Source organism: Bombus pyrosoma, linkage group LG10 (assembly GCF_014825855.1).
Source record: "Bombus pyrosoma isolate SC7728 linkage group LG10, ASM1482585v1, whole genome shotgun sequence".
In the NCBI taxonomy this organism is placed as follows: Eukaryota; Metazoa; Arthropoda; class Insecta; order Hymenoptera; family Apidae; genus Bombus; species Bombus pyrosoma.
The window spans coordinates 6,863,363-6,880,105 of record NC_057779.1 but is presented as its reverse complement, the minus strand read 5'-3'; the positions used below and the strand labels follow the sequence as shown (position 1 = coordinate 6,880,105).

Below are 16,743 nucleotides of genomic sequence, written 5' to 3'. Positions count from 1 at the left end.
AGATCAATTCATAAATGTCTCGATAACCAAGGGCTAACGAAAGTTGAATGTAGACGTGAACATTATGCGAAGATATTTTTTGTTTTTCGATTCTATATATTTTCTGCCTTGAAACCTGTATCGTCTGTTGCGATACGATATTTTTCTTCAATTACAAACTTTTCGTTCGAATAGCTTTTACTTTGAGTAGTACTTTTGCCACAAATACTCTGATAACTCTTATCTAATTTGTATCGTGTTTTTCACTTCCTTCGATCAAGGACAAAATTTGCTAGAAATTAAAGGAAAAATTGGTTTAGTCTGCTTCAGTCCAAATAATCAGCATCTGCTGACGTCATCGTTGGATGAGACGTCGAAATTATGGTCTTTGGAGAGCGGATGCTGTATACAAACGCTAGATGGTCACACAGACGATGTCTTCAGTTGCGCCTTTTCGTATAACGGCGATACCATTATCACGGCAAGCAAAGATAACACTTGCATGATTTGGAGATGACTCGATTGGTTCCAGGTGTGTCCTTAGCTTATAATTGTTATACTGTTCATCGTTTATGTTGTATACTTTTATGCAATTTAAACGTTATTTACTTTGATTTTGTAAACCAGACTTGAATATTTTTAAACCTGTTTATCCTTTTTAAACGTGCTTTTGTCTAAGGCGACCGTATTTTCGAATAAAGTTACTAAATTATAGATGTTTATTGGAGTTTTCTGGAAAGTTCATTATGATTCAAATATTTATGATTTGAGAATTGCAAGTTTTATAGAATAAATTATATGGATGGAATCGTAACTTCCACAAATATCTTTTAATTTTTATACATTTTGGCGTTGAAGCAAAAATAGTCGAGAATACTAAGCATAAAATTTTAAGTGAATGTTCTTTGTTGCAAATTGTTACGAGAATCATTCAGTAGACATAAAGAAGATCATTCAGTAATTTATATTATAAAATTAATGTATTTTAGTTTTAAAATAAAATTTTCCGACTTACGAGATTTTCAATTATATAAACTAACTGAAGTAAGAAATCTCTAAATTCAATTAGTAAAAGGTTAATGGCAGGTATTCTGTACGAAAATGTATTCGATGGTTCAAGAAAATTATCTTCCTCTCTCTCGGACCACGATAACTTTCATATGAAAACTACCAAGTTTCGATCAATTTCAGAAAACAATCATGATTAATTCGCTTGGTAACTTTACTGGGACGGCGCATAAACACGTTCGCGTGAATAATTGAGCGGCATGAAACGTACTATATGTAAGGAAAGCTTAAACGATCAATTTAGTGATCGTACTGACTCAGGTACATCATCGTTCAACGTATGATCTAATCTTTTCACTTATTAGCACAATTACATAAGTACTATCAATCGGTACCGATTAATTTTACATATTTCTGTTTGAGCTAATTAATATTTCACTGTTTCTGACCTAACAAGAAATAAATGTTTCAACTAAAAAATGTTAAATATATAAATACGTATCTAAATTAAAACATAGAAATACGCACGCAAGATGTTCTATCTGTGTAATGCGATAGCTTGAAATACCTTACTCATTGTTGAGAATAGAAAAAAATGTTTAAAAAGAAATGTTCAAAACAAACCTTGTTGATAACCTCTACGAGATATTAATATAATCAATAAACAAAGTATAATATTTAAGATTCTTCGCCAGTACTCTTTTAAGTGGAATCAAATGTAAATTGAATGTCAAGAGATTAGTAAGAGAACATTTGTTTAAAAGGAAAGAAAAAATTAATCAATATGATTAATTTATCAACATTACGTATTTTAAGATCAAGTGACCATAATGTCTAAGTTAAATAGCATGCTCTGTATATTCGTAATTTGAACTCAATTACTGAGTTAACAGTACTTGCGATATACTAAAACTAGAATACTAGCAATGATAATGATTACATCTATACAATATTCTACACATTCTACGCATTCTACGGATATAAACGTATTTTGCCAGCACGAAATGAATGTTATTCTTAAAGGCAGATAACGTAAGAAACCATAATATTGGATATTTTTTGCATAGCATAATATTGTTCTCCTCCGGTAGGATACAAACACGATAATAATTGTAAATAAAATATCAAAGAGAAGATAATCGGTGGGAATGCAATATCTCTGCGAATGAATTGTTTGCAAATGTACCAATTATTCGAAATGTATTAAACGAAACGTAATATGATGTTACGAGGATGGTATTTGTTGGCAACGTCCTTCAAAATGGAACCAGCGGCGCTTTATAATGAAACGCGTACGAATACTTGGCGGGACGTTTAATTAAAAGTCGCCTCTTAAAGGCTGCAATTACACCTCTGCTGTATCGCACGGTAATTAAAACAATATCACGTTCGAAAAATTACGTAACTTTACACTCAGCATTATTAGCGCAATTAAGTTCCGGCTAGGAGACAGTTTTGATCTTTTGCAAATTGCTGTTTCACGATGTGTATTTCAAAAATCTGTAATCATATTCTTCGTTTGTAAACGGGCGACATTTTATTGTACATATAGTAGGCTAACAGTTGTTCTTATTTCGCCTATCATTTCTTGGGTATTGTTATTGTTACATCAATATTACCGTCAATATGATAGTTCTCGATCATAAATCATTGTGCACGTCTGTGAACCAAAATCGATAATTTACGAAGCCATTTATAATGTAGCAGAACAGAGATTGCAATTAAGCGCTTTTCGGTTATCTTTTTCATTTATAATGGCCATGTATATCTGAGAGGAAGTATAAAAAAATGGCTCGATTTCGTGACACGAGACACTGCGTTTTGGAACGATGCCAAGAATAGCGAACCTAAATGTAAAGTTTGTTCCATTTTTTAAAACGGTTCCGTCACATCGAATATACAATGTTGCTTCTAAAATGGTAAGGTTTGTCATCTGATTTGCACGCGTCACAAATATAAAATGTATTCGTGTAATTAGACTGTCACGTTTATTCAATTTTCGTATATAGCGCGTGCTATAGGAATAATTTGCTGATAATTGCAAAGGGAAAAATCTAAATTAACAGACTAAGATAAATCTTAAACAAACAAAATGATAAATTAAATTATAAATGAAAAATCAAACGGATGAGATTTACATACATACAGGCATATAAAAAATTAATTGATTCGTAAAAATATGTATTAGTTTCCCTCAAGATTGTTCCTTGTATCGTGTTTTCCACGTCAATGGAAATAAACGTATGCTGTTATTATTAATCATATTATATTAATAAAAATGTACGTTATTGGTCATTATATTACTTAATGTCCATGTGAGATACAGAATAAAATTAAGTACGTGTTGGTTAAGCGAGTTACACCTTCGTTGTGCTGCACGCTAATTAAAATAAATATCGCGTTGGAAAAATTACATAATGCGTTGTCTCTTACATTATGTTCTGCCATATTTGCGAAATATCATGTTATATTATGTTAATATTATGATAATATTTATATCAGTTAAATATCGAAGAAAGAATAAAATCCTAATTATACTATTTACTATACTATACATGATTTATTTATTCATGGCCACGAAACGTCAAATATTTGGAAAGGTATGGTCGAATGGGCGAAGCTACCTCGAAAGTGTCATTCTCGATTGTATACTTATACGAACATACTCGCTGCTACTGTCTCAGTTGTTGCCCTCTACTCAGCCCGTAAGACAGCGTCGCGTCGTTGAGAACAGTTCAAATTGTTGCCGGTGTAACATATTGAACGTAACACAGCCTTTTGTAAAACCTCTCATAAAGCACCGGGGATCTAAAATTGTCGCTGAATACACCAACAAAGGAGTGAACATTCTTATACATCATTTCGAAGGATTCGTTTCCTGAATACAGCTCTGTGTTTCGATTTTGAATCACGTTCGTTTCAACGACCAAACTTTATTGTGTGCCATTTCCTGTTCTACGAAACGTCCAAACAAAATGTGAAATAACTTTGTGTTAAAATCAGTCACAGTGGGGAGATACTTTTTTCGCTAACTATGATCGATCTATCGTTGCAGAGTGCCGTTCGTTAAATGAATTAAAAAATCGTGTTTGAGCGTGTGTCATCGACGAAGAAGACTGTAGAAAATGGTAATCGATTTGCCGTGTAACCCACGAAATAGCCGGTTTCGTTTAAAAAAATAACGTGCGTTATGTGCGTGTTTCAAGGCTGAGCAATTCCCGTTAAAGTTTATCGAATATTCGAATGGTTTGAGGAAACAGGTAGATAAATTTGAAGGTAGCAGAATTACGATTCTGGGTAAATTCCAGATGAACGTAAAGATATCGTTTATCGATATACTGTTTATTCATCGCAAATATATTCGCGTTTGCACGTGTGTGGAGATCATATACAATCATTAAAGTAACAAGTTTATACGTTAGAAAATTTTCCGATACATGCACCTTCCGTCTACTAATGTCGTTTGAAAACAACAATTTTAATTTCAAATGAATGCGTTCTAGTTTTATGCAAAATAGGCATCGCGATTATCGCTATCATAGATAAACACAAACGTAAAAACAATTATAAACGAGAGATAAACCAAGACTCGCCGTAATGTAGAATACGTATACTGATAAGAGTCCTATACTTCCACATCGAGCCGCTTATACTTAAATTCTCGTCAAAGTGTCATCAAACCGTATAATGGCGTCTATTAAACTGTAATCACGCTAATTGCGTTCCCGTATATGCTGCCGCGCCGTCATAACGCAAACGCTGTATCGGAGAATTCTATGAATGGATTCGAAAAGATATATATTTGACTGCGGATTTTTACGCTAAATTCGTACTTTTGAGAATATAATTCAAAAAAGTAGAATCCGAGAAGAAAATACCTACCAAATATTATGTGCATTTTCTGCCACGTTGTACTTTCAAATTTCCTATAAACGTATAAAAGCCTGCCTGTAAAATTTAACAGCCGTAGTATGATTTCGTAGGTAGGATACGATTTGACAGCCATGACAAGATCTGGCAGGTGGTTTCACAGCCGTAAAATGTGATTTGATAGTCATGGTGTAGAAGTCAAGGACAGGAGAGAAAATTAAGAAGACGATCGGTCTTGACAGACATTCTAAAAATAGGTGAACGATACTGCAATTCGCGATTTCATTGTGTCTATCCCATCAACTGTGCGGTGTTTCAAAGTAGGCTGATAAAAGTACACGACTGGAAACCGGTTTGCTGGCCTTGTGCGTTTTCTCTGGAATTATGACACGCACTTTCGTGGACCATGGGAAGGGAAATCTCTTTGGAGCGTACAAACAGTCCCGCAGCTTGTAACGTGAATCGGTCCGAACGATTATCTCGCGTTGCTCCGAGGCAATGAATAATTAAAGAATTCTCGAAGTGACCGGGTTCAAAGGAAGGCGCCAATTAAGGTGAATAAAAGAGTGGCGCAGGTTTTAAGAGATTAACAGATTTAACAGATTTTAACAGGTTTCGAAGGTTTAAGATACAAAGAGATAGGGAGGTTTTAACAGATAGACGTGTTGAAATGAATGAAAAATAAAGGATCCGTATAAAATAGGTTGTGAAGTTGCTTGAAAACTTAATCCGTTATTTTAGATTAATCTTTTATTTAAAACCACGTGTATCTTTGTATCTACGTTTTCTAAGTTTTATTCTATTTAGAGTACGAAGGATTTATAGATAGAACTGAGACGTACAAATATATTTAATTTTAAATATAACTTGAACTTTTTACCCTTATTCTAGCCTAGTTTCAATTCGAATATCTAGCATCGATATCGACGTGTTCTCAATTTTCCAAGAATACGTATATCTATTTATTTGGTATTTGATTATTGCTGATCTTAGATTTTACATCTTTAAAGTAACTGGAACGCTTAGCTGGTTTCCAAATGTTAAATATGCCTTGCGACACCTCCGATATTGTTTTTTACGTACGTTAAAGTACTGACACCAAAAAATAATGTTCTTGCAAATTCAGCTAAAACGCGAACAGAACGTAACGTTGTACATGCACATTTTTTATTTCCACTTTATACGCGATAGCCTTTTTTCTTAGAATTCCTTTTCGACAAACAGCTACGAAAACTGCAAAGAGTCAATGAAAATCGATAAATTGTTCGGCACCGTCGTATAATCTCTAACAAGCTGAGCTTTAAATTATCTCGAAAACACTGCCAGCAAATCGAGTTTCGCACGACCACAATCTTCGAAATGACCCCTTTCGCCACGCAACGGAGCAAACGAATCCATCGAAAGCGTAGTCGACAGGTCGAGTTTAGCCAAGATAAAACGAGCAAAGTGGTCAGAGGAATCCAAGAGTTCACCTCAGTCCCAAGTGGACCGATCTAGCGCGAATTTGGCGCGAAAAGAAAGTTGGAGTATCTATTCCTGTTCTAGATGTTTCGTTGGGAGAACAAACTTCAAACTGTAGCTGCAAACGACGCTGGATCCGCCCAAACGACGAGAATAGAGGTTTGATAGCCAGGCCAGGTCTTCTGTGTCTTCGTTGCGATCGTTACGTCTCTAATTAGCAGTGTCACCGAGAAAAGGCAGAAGACACGAGACGGACGCGAATTAATTAACGAGCAATCTCGTTGCCGGTTGTGTGACATGTAATTAAGTATTGCCGTGGAAATCCTGGTATCTCGAGTTCCTGGTTCCTCCGTGTTTCGGCGAATATCGTGAAAATAACGAGAGACGTTTCGTAAATTCCTTCGTACGGACCTTTGTAGCGTATTACGTAGTGACAATTAATAATTACTGTGTTATTCGAGGATAATTTCCAATAAACGTTGGACAAATCTGTTTTGGACAAATTCATGCGGTCTGTGATGTGTTCGATGGAGAGACAATTAAATTGTGAATTAAGAAGCTGAAGAAGAAGTGAAATTCGCGAGGTAAGAAATTATCGTGTTATTCGAACAATTTTAGAACCATTATTAATGATAAATTATTCGTATAAATAGCAATCAGTTATTTGGACAAAACAGAGAGGATAATTTACGACGAATAATTTATACTAATTATTAAACGGATAAAATATTTCACAAAGCTGTATTTATTCCGATAAATATCTCAAACAAATATTTGTTCGAAATAATTCGACTATAATGCCCGACTCTGCAAAATACCTCCTCCTATAGCATGTTCGTAACGTTGCGCTCGTTTCAAAGTCCATTCCAAGCTCAGACATAAATCCAATATACCGTTGTAATAAAAAAAACCTCTCTGATGTCTAACGTTGTACGATCGGTGTTAAAATCCTTTTGATATAGTAAAATTTCTGTAGAATATTTGGCTGGATGCGTGTTATCGGTGAATGTTCGTAATCGTAAAAGGAAAAAATCAGAACGAGAACGAGAGGTCTCGCAATGGGCCACGATAAATAAAATGTCCTGTCAGCAAAGCAGCATGCACGGTGCTCCTGCAACGTCGAGAATCGAATGGTGTTGCTCGCTCGTGATAAAGCACGAATTCGCGCGACGCTTCCTTCGGTAATAAAAACCGAGATACAGAGAGAGGCTGGTTCTACAACGGTGGATGGCTTCATGCATTCACTCGTTTAACGTAGGGAGATAAAGCGGCTTCTCGGAGCGCGATTTATAGGCTAGTGGATTTTCACAGAGCTGAAATAGTAAGGATAATTAGATTTCGGACGAGTGGAACGCAGATAAGACACTGTTATATTACAGCGATGGATTTTTTTTCCAATTATATCACTTGACAATTGTTTGAAACGATTTAGAATTATTCTATTTGAGAATTTCCATTTTAATTATCGTGGAATTTATTTTAAATATTTTCGAATTATTTTAAATATTTTAGAGTTTAATTTCAAATGTTTTAGAATTCCACTTTAAATACTGAAAAATTACGTTTTAAACGTCGAAGAATCCTATTTAAAAATTGGCATATTTTAATATCATTCAGACTCTAGTCTATCGTTTGGAAATTTATTTTACGCATATTTCGCGATTACTTTATTCGCAAGATTATTTTCAATATTTTTAGAATTAATTTAATTAGAAATTTTATTTCATTCGAGGATTTATTTTAAACATTCGCCTGTTAGGATTCTCTATACAATTTAGCAACTATGCTATTCCAAAATCCTGACCTTTTTTAAATTCATTCGTTGGTACCTCGTTTGTCCATTTGACCTTTGAGGGACTTTGGTTTTTACGATCTTATATCTGCTTTTATCGATTGTAGAAGGTCGCTAAATTCATCTGCTATTTACGTAGCAAATATCATCATCGATAATCGTTTCGTTAAAATCTTGTGTTGTAATATCACACAACGTCACATTGTACGCAATTTTATCGATATGTTATGATTCAACGTAAAATTACGAACCAGCGAACTACGACGAATATTTTCTGTTTAATAGAAATGGCTTTTTACCGGTTTCCAGCGGTAAAACTTCCCAATTGTATTTGTATGCAGCTGTTTTAGCAATAAAATCGACAAAATTAAAAGCGGCCTGTTTCTATGATCTTTATGTTTCTCCCGGGAAACAGGATATTGCGTTTCTGAGTAAGCGCTTGCTCCTATAAAAAGTATAATTGAACTCGAAAACAAGATTGTATATTCCATGTCAACAGATGGAACGCTTACTCGGTCGTTCGTCCTTTTTAATACTCGCGTAATTATTCAGCATGTGTTCGTATCGCGATAGGATAGTGAACAGGGAAACGTTCTCATTACGGCGTTCTTGGAGAAAACGAAAGTTTCTCCATACGGGGACACGCTATCTTACTGTACTATGCTATTACTCTGCTATTATGTATTTTTCCCTTCCGTTGATTATTCGAGGTCGGCAAATCATTGTTTAGCTGGCATTACCACGAGAACAAAGAAAGTGTGTAAAATTTCATTTCCGCCTAGCGTAAAGATTCTACAATATTTCGCTGAATGATTCGTATAAAAGTTGCTCAGGAAATCCTTTTAATGTCGAGCACGAGAAATCGACGAACGTCTCAAGGGTACTGAATGAAATATCCAAGTCGAGGAGAATTAACACTTTGACTGCTACGCCGAAATCACATGTTTCGTTCAGGATGCCACGGGAGTATTTTTATTATTCAAAGCATATAATGGCAAAATAATAATAAATTGATGACGTAGGACAACATTCTTCCATAATGGACCGTTTATCTCATTGGTGGTCACGGGTGACCACCGTGGCGCCTCGGGAACAGTTAATAGCGACATATAACAAGGCTATGCGGGTCATATCAGCTGGAAACTAAGTGAGTGCGGATTTTCTCAATACCGACTAATCCGCATTCTCGCGATGTTTGTTCCGGAGAATCCTAAGTTCTTAACCGAGTGCTTCACAGTTCTGTTCGGCAGTATCGCTCTCTACACTTTTTTATATTTCTTTCGAAAACAACCGTGAGACGGTTTTCTATAAAATTTCTTTTCATCTATCTATCTGTGTTTTAAGAAGGTCGCGTAAACGATCGAAAATTCGATGCATGCAATCGCGGCAAGATCGTTAATGGTGAAATCGTGTTGAAGTTAAAGATGTCTCTCTTCGAGGACTCTTATCTTCGATCCACATAAAAATCGATCGACCGCCATTCTTCTTCCTTTTCCACTAGGTCACGTTCTACCAGGAAAAGTCGTGACAATGGTTCAAGAAGAATTAGTTTCAGTACGAGAGGGAAAACGAAGAAGGATGAAGAATTAAATGTATCAACTCTGTTGTCTTCGTTTTGTCGTCTTTAATCCAATTATATTTCTTCAAAGTTGAAAAATATCGGGCTTGTTGAGCAAATTATGAAGATATTCTCGTAAAACGTTAAAAATCCTGCGAAACGAACAAAAGATTGGGATATAAAATTTCGAGATTTAAGCGTGAGCAAAGTTAACGATTGTTCCTATTTATCGTAGAAAGTTTTTATTCGTATAACTAATTAACATATTAATAGAAATATACTTCAATTAATGTGATATCGTCTGTGTAATAGTAATGTTTATTACTACCGATGCTATGTTACCGTGCTGAGAATATCTCAGAATCATTCTTTTAGGAAGGCACGGACGACAGTTCGCACTAGGAAACTTCAAGTAGTACAGATTGCAAAAACTTAGGTAACTAAAGTTTTTATGGTCGCGCAGGAAGGAAGTAAGTTGTGTAGAATAATGTGAATGGATTGTTCGTGCCGCAATATGTTTCTAAATTCTTGGGATATACGTGGAAAGTTTGTCCATTGTATTACATCGCAAATATTCTTTGTGCCATGTACAATCGTAAATCGTCCGCATTTCTACAACAACAAAATTTTCTTGCACGTCAAATGCAGAAATATCATACACAACGTGTCTGAAATCAGTTCATCGGCCAATTAATGCTTCTTGCGCTTACAAAACGAAATAGTTAAAAAATAATTATAATTTCTAGCTCGAAACTTCATCGACATTTTCTATTATTCTGATTGATAACCGACTGTCAATTTGTAGCGATACTCTCGCCCTCGAAGAACGCAAACGATTCGACGTCCAAGACGCTTTAACCAAAGACATTCCATACAGATCTCATAATTGAACCGGAGCATCTATTATCTTGTTACTTCGATCGTTACCAGCTCCATTATAGTTCATTCGCACTTCTCAACGATTGTCTTACGGTTTGAGAATGCACCGAATATATTGTTTGTTAGGCGCGAGTAATGTCGAACAGCGAAATACTACTCGTACTTTGAAAATTATTACTCCAATTATCTATCTACCATTTTCTTCCTAAAACGACGTATTGTTTTTTCAGTTATAATGATGACTGGGGTCGATAATCTCGCGTACGACGCTCCGGACAATGCGGTGAGTAAATATCAACGAAGGTAAAAAATAATTAAGTAAGCGTAAGTAAAAATTACTTCAGGCCATAGTCATCGTCATTAACCATCGATATTGTTACATTATGAATTCGTAGCAATGTGACGACATAGTTACAGATTGTCACAGATTAATACAATCTTCTAACGTAACACCAAATCCTGGCTGAAACATCGAAATAAACAGAATCTTGGGCATTCTGTAATTTTAACAATCTCATTTTTCGTGAATCAACAAATTTCTCATCGTTCTGACATTCATTCGATATAAATAATAACAAAGAGCGTATTTTACGATATAGGGAAATCGCTCGTCCGAGTGCACTTCATTTAGAAGCGAATAAATGCATCGGCAATGCCAGTGCAGCCATTATAATGTATAAGGAGCAAAGTTGGACGTTCGAGAAGTCGAAATTGAGATAATTGAATTTCAAACAAGCGAGACAATGTCGTAGGAGTAATTTAAACGTTTAGGCCGGTCGGTGTCGGGGATGAGATAATCCCTTCTCGGCCAATTTCTCCTTCCTATAGACGCAATCTTTAATTGTTTCGACTGAAACAACTGGTTCTGTGCGACAAATAAACGCTGTAATCTGACGTTGTTAATTAAAATACTCTTTTTCTATCTTTTCTCCCAGCGACAAGATAAATCTAATAATACTCTTACCCGGAATATCGAAGTGGAATAATTTTTCAATTTTAGAGAAAAGAAGGAAAGATGCAGTGAATGGAAATAGATTCTATTAAAGTGTACCTAATATGCTCAAAAGCAAGCGAAAAAAGAATCTTTCGTTTTTCTATTTCATTTCGTAGAAACGACTAACTGTGATGTCCTTAAATGCACGAACAACTTCAACTAACTGCGTTAAATTTTTGCAATTAGAACCAGTCGAAAGGCAAATTCCTGTATTCTCAAAACTAAAAACTAGCTCGCTATCTTTTCAATTTTCGAGTAACCATGTTAACAGCAGGCAGAACGAGAAGCACTCGCACGTGCTTATGCAAATTCGAAGGAGGACCGCAGGGAATGGAAAATTTGCGCTAGGTCAGACGCTACGGGGATCGGTGAAACGATGCAAGATATTGCACTTGTTTATTCCCGCGGGATAGCCGCTGAAATAACGCCGAGGTTGCTTCGCTGGTGCAACTTTCGGTTTATCGGCTGCGAGATTAGAACGAACTTCACGCTGCGCTTGGAATAAAAAAAAAAAAAGAGGAAAAGGAAAGAAATAGGAAGAAAAAGAAGAAAAAATCTGTAAAAGGTGCCTTCGTGGGCAGGTTGAACGGTGTTTTAAAGTTGGCAACTTCGTTGAATCATTTTCACCGTAATCGTCGGAAACCACCGCCCCCTTCGGCTTAACTTTCAAACAGCTACCCCTCAGGGGAGTTATTTAATTTGCGCGTTTGATCGTAAAGCTGTTTCGGTATGGTTTATTAGAATAGGGAAATTGTTGCAAAGGAATTTTAAGAGCGGTGAATTTTTATCGTGGAAAGCTGTGTGGATCGCGGTTTAAGTTTCTGTTAGTTCGTTTAAGTTGCAGCGACGAGGGTATTGAATTTTGAGAGTAGTAACCGGCGCGCTGAATTGGATTGTTTAGGATGTGTAGCTTTTATTCGCGTAAAATTTTACAAGATTTGCAAAAACTTTCGAAAGTTACGAGTATGGAATCGTAGTAGAGATATTCAAATTTCCCACGTCATGCGCACATATTTAAAGCTTAATTTCAGAAATCGAGAAATTCCAAAGTGCCTACAACTTTCGTGCAAGCGACGCAAAATATCAAAGATGGAAAGAACTGAAGCTTTCTCTTTAGAATTGAATGTTATAAAAGTAAACTTTTACTTCTTATTCGCTTTTTTCACTTTATCTTAACATACTTATTTCTTGTTTTAATTGAAATAATCCCATATCTATCTCCTTCGCTTATATTCATACCTAGTTATTCATATTATTTAGATTTCAAACAAATAGTGTCTAAACATTTATTTTCTCCGATTCCAATCTCGCAATCTTTCACAAGATATCCAACAGCTGCGAAGGGGCTGCTGAAAAATCGAAAGATAAGAAGAATCGACGACGATGTTTGCCTAAAGAATATTGGCCGGAGGAAAGCGGTTTCGTATGAAAGTCAGGCCGAATTCTTCGACGACGTGTATATCTTGGGGACCCTGGGATCTCAACGTCTGGCACAATGCGCGTACAACGTAAACTCGTTTCAAGCTCGCGGAGAACTCTTGTATTCAGCCGGGTTATCCCGATCCTAGTTTTCATTTAAAAGGAGCTTGCCCTGTCTGTGAAAGCGGTTCGCGCCATTTTCGATACGTACCGGAATCTACGAGCCTTTATAAAAGGAAAGACGAAAAGAAGTTGAAGCTGCTTCCACGGCAAACCTTCGTATTATTAACCTTTTGTAACCGGAATTTTTGTTTGCCTGTCGTGAGAGGAAACTTTATTGTTGGCTCGAAATTTCTCCGATTATTCTACCAAGTAGGAAATGATTGTTACTATAGAAAGGAATCTTGTCACGTATAATGCTCACGTAATATACCTAATCACACCTATTAAATTGCATCTTGTCAATTTTTATATAACTCTTATACTTCTTTTTCTCTTTTCTGTGAGATTGATATTATCTCGGGAGAACAAAACTCTAGTCTAAAAGTGATTAAATAACGAAAGATAAATTACGGCAGAATTCTCATAAAATGAATATTCTCTGCATCGAATTATGTATCGTTTTATGTATCCTATGATATTATGAAAAATTACATAATTCGAAAATTACATTAATAAGAAGCTATTAATGGCTTATTTGCCTGTACTATTGCAATTACGATGGGTTTGACGGAACGTATATGAGATCGGCAATCGTTCATTTCCGTAGCTGCGGTGCGTGTGGTTGACGCAGACTGATCCCATCGAATTGCAATTTCGAGATGCAGTTTGCTGATACATCGCAACGATAATCGAAAAACAACTTTTGAAAAATTTCACATTGGACAATTTTAATCGCTTGATTCCACGTGTTCATTTCGTCAGATGATTTTCGTAACTGCTGAAGGCAGACGTGTTCGTCTTCCACGAACGATAAATTAAAGCTTCGTTAAAAAGAAACGATTATAATTAAATTAACATACCCTCGATCAATCTGTCGCTCGAAACGAATCAAACTCCATCTCCCTTCGACGCAAAACAGCAAAAAAAAACCGAAAACCTACATGAACGAAGCACGTTCACTGGTAAGCCACAAATCACTCCCTGCCTTCAATACATCGCGCAACGAACGTCAAAAATACATCTCATAAAAACATATTCCGCCATTCAACCTAACCGACTAACTCCGATAAATCCCATCAATCTTTCCCAATCACTTTATCCATTTGAAAAAATTAAAAAAGGAAGAAGAAAAAAGACGAAGAAGGATGAGGAGAGAACAAAAAAAGAAAAAAGGATTTGACGAATTACAGGCTGAAACGCGTATGAATGGCAATCCAGGGGGGAAAATGAGATCATTCACCGGAGGCTAGGCACGTCACCTCGATGACGGAAGCCTCAATTCCTCTGGACGCGATTTTTCCGGAATTTGCGACGCTGACGTTGGAATATGGGACGAAAATTTCGAGCGATCTACATATTTTACACGCACGGCTCCTCTCGTCGTCCCTAGTTTACTTCTTTGTTCTCGTAGCTCTGTTCACTTGGCCATTGTTATCGTTGCCTTCGGTACTATCAGCGGAGTGGTGGAGGGAGACAGGTTTTGGTCGGCTTGGCTTGGCTTGACTTGGTAGTTGCGCGCGTTTAATGCCTGCGGGCTACGATTGTGCCGCAATTACGAGGAGTAGTGGCACAGCATCACGAAGATGTCGAAGAGAAAAATAATGGTTAGAAAAGAAGGATGGGGACACACTGGCAGACAGGATGGCTCGTTGGGCCGACGAGCATCGTCGAAATTAATGGATCGTGGTCAGGAATACGCGGGAAGAGACTCGCTAGCTACGTATCGCAATCGTGGAAATAGGATTATCGTTGACGTCTTTGTCACTGACATTTTAGCCGCTTGTGACGGAGAAATAGTTGAAATAACTTGTTGCTTTAGTAGACTGTAACATAATTTATCGCAATGTAGACCGCCCTCGGTTTTTGGGCACCTCACATATTCTTGGGCATTCTTGGCGGCTTTTGATATGTATTTCTTCTTTTAAATCGACTCTGCCTATATTGTGTAATGTAATTTGACATTAAAACGTTAGATGACGATTTAATACAAGTTTACAAGTGGTGGAGAATGTGATAACATTTTATTGAAGGAAATAAATAACGAGACGTGATTATTCTTTCATTTAGAAGCACTGGTTGCTATTAAGCGGAATTTAATAATTTTTGACAACATCTTGGAATTCTTTGCCCGTAAAACATCTTCCTTGATCTGCTATTATCCGGCAGGGACTGTCGAATAAAAATATAGCGGACTTGAGCGCTTTAATGGTATTAAGCTAATCTATTTTACGAGTATGATGCAGGTACGCGAATTTAGTGAAAGCATCGACCAAAATAATAACATATTCTTTCAAATCACTTTTACCGCTCAGTTTGCCCGTTATGTCCATGTGCATTTAGAAAGAAGACCGAAAAGGAAACACCCAGCAGATCTCACAAAGGATATAACCTAACAAACACGAAGATGGTATCCCGCTGGGGGTAACCATCCACATGCTATGTATATTTAAGCTACAATATGTTACCAAATGTCCTACTGGACAAATTGTAAGATTTAAATAAACAATAAAAAAAAACATACTGACAAACGCAATCTCCGAGTTAACGAATCGTATTCGGAGCTCTCCAACGCACCCTTCGTTCGCTTCCATTCCCAAAATCACAGAAATTCCCTGTCAAAAACGTCTCAACGAAGGGAGGTTGGTTCATTTCCCATCGATATCAATCGAATAGTCGCGTTCCTCTTTACCTTTTCTACCAAAAACCCTTTGAATTCTAGACCAATCGTTTCGTTCGAAAACTATAAAGCCACCTCGCTGTTCCACAGAAAAACAGAAAACTAAAGTTTCTCTCAATCTAATCAAACGCAAAATAGCCAACAAGACTCGCAAGAGGTTAGAAAATTAAAGAATTTACTTCGACTTTAGATTAGAAAATTTACTTTATTCGCAAAATTAAACAAACCAGTCACGACGAAGAAGAAGAAGACCAAATGATGCCAGGTCGAGCGTATCGCTCGAATAATCCAGCCACTATTCTCTCTCTTTCCACACAAAATCCTCCCAAAAACAACGACAAAAGAAAAAAAGAAGAAGAAAAGGAAGAAGTTAAATGAAAACTAATCAACGTACACGAACAACATCGGCAAGAAACCACTAGAAAAGGACGAGCCTAAAAAGAATCGGAAGAAAGTTAGTCGATGCTGCTCTATGGTGAGTGCTTATTAATCACGATCGACCGCAAAATTCCAATCAATCGGACCGCGTTCCATCCGGGTGGCGTCTATTCTTCTTCTTTTTTCACGTTGGATTTTTCCTTTGAAAGGATCCGGAATGGACAAGTAGCCAGGCACTGGCACCGTACGAAGCGACGGCAAATAGAGGGAAAAGAAGGTCAGAGAGGGACAGGGACCGCAGGGAGAGATGCTCGTTGCGGTATTCGTTAGTCGGCGTTCGACGATGAAAACGCCGGAGGATGGGAAACAGACGGGGACAGGAGTCGGTCGAACGAGCGATTCAAGCGAAACGACTAAATAATTGGCAGCGGGGGTTTTGCGAGAAACGCCGGTTGCCGCACGGGCGCCATTTAATCTGAATTAACAAGCTGTTTGACGTATTCACTTTATGCCTGCCCACAAATCGAGTTACTTCTGAATGAAGTCGTTAGGAATGCGCGAGACCA

The 16,743-nt window shown here is 36.9% G+C and overlaps 2 protein-coding genes across 13 annotated transcripts in view; both read left to right on the top strand.

Moving 5' to 3' along the window:
- LOC122572153 (dynein assembly factor with WDR repeat domains 1-like) overlaps nt 1-3,480 on the top strand; it is a 63,518-nt gene extending 60,038 nt beyond the window's left edge. For all 6 annotated transcript variants that reach the window (XM_043736798.1, XM_043736801.1, XM_043736795.1 and 3 more), the window contains one exon: nt 300-3,480. In XM_043736798.1, coding sequence (XP_043592733.1) covers nt 300-496 — 197 coding nt within the window. In that variant the 3' untranslated portion in view covers nt 497-3,480. The remainder of the gene's footprint in view (nt 1-299) is intronic.
- A 176-nt stretch (nt 3,481-3,656) lies between these two features.
- LOC122571327 (solute carrier organic anion transporter family member 4A1) overlaps nt 3,657-16,743 on the top strand; it is a 46,758-nt gene continuing 33,671 nt past the window's right edge. For 3 of the 7 annotated variants that reach the window (XR_006318029.1, XM_043734936.1, XM_043734929.1), the window contains exons 1-3: nt 3,657-4,115; nt 6,403-6,902; nt 10,778-10,830. Coding sequence is in view for 4 of the 7 variants with exons in the window: in XM_043734929.1 (XP_043590864.1) it covers nt 10,783-10,830 (48 nt within the window). In the remaining 3 variants the exon portion in view is untranslated. Of the gene's footprint in view, nt 4,264-4,283; nt 5,412-6,402; nt 6,903-10,777; nt 10,851-16,743 lie in introns of those variants that run through there. The other 4 variants (XM_043734930.1, XM_043734931.1, XM_043734932.1 and 1 more) reach the window with 4 other exon arrangements.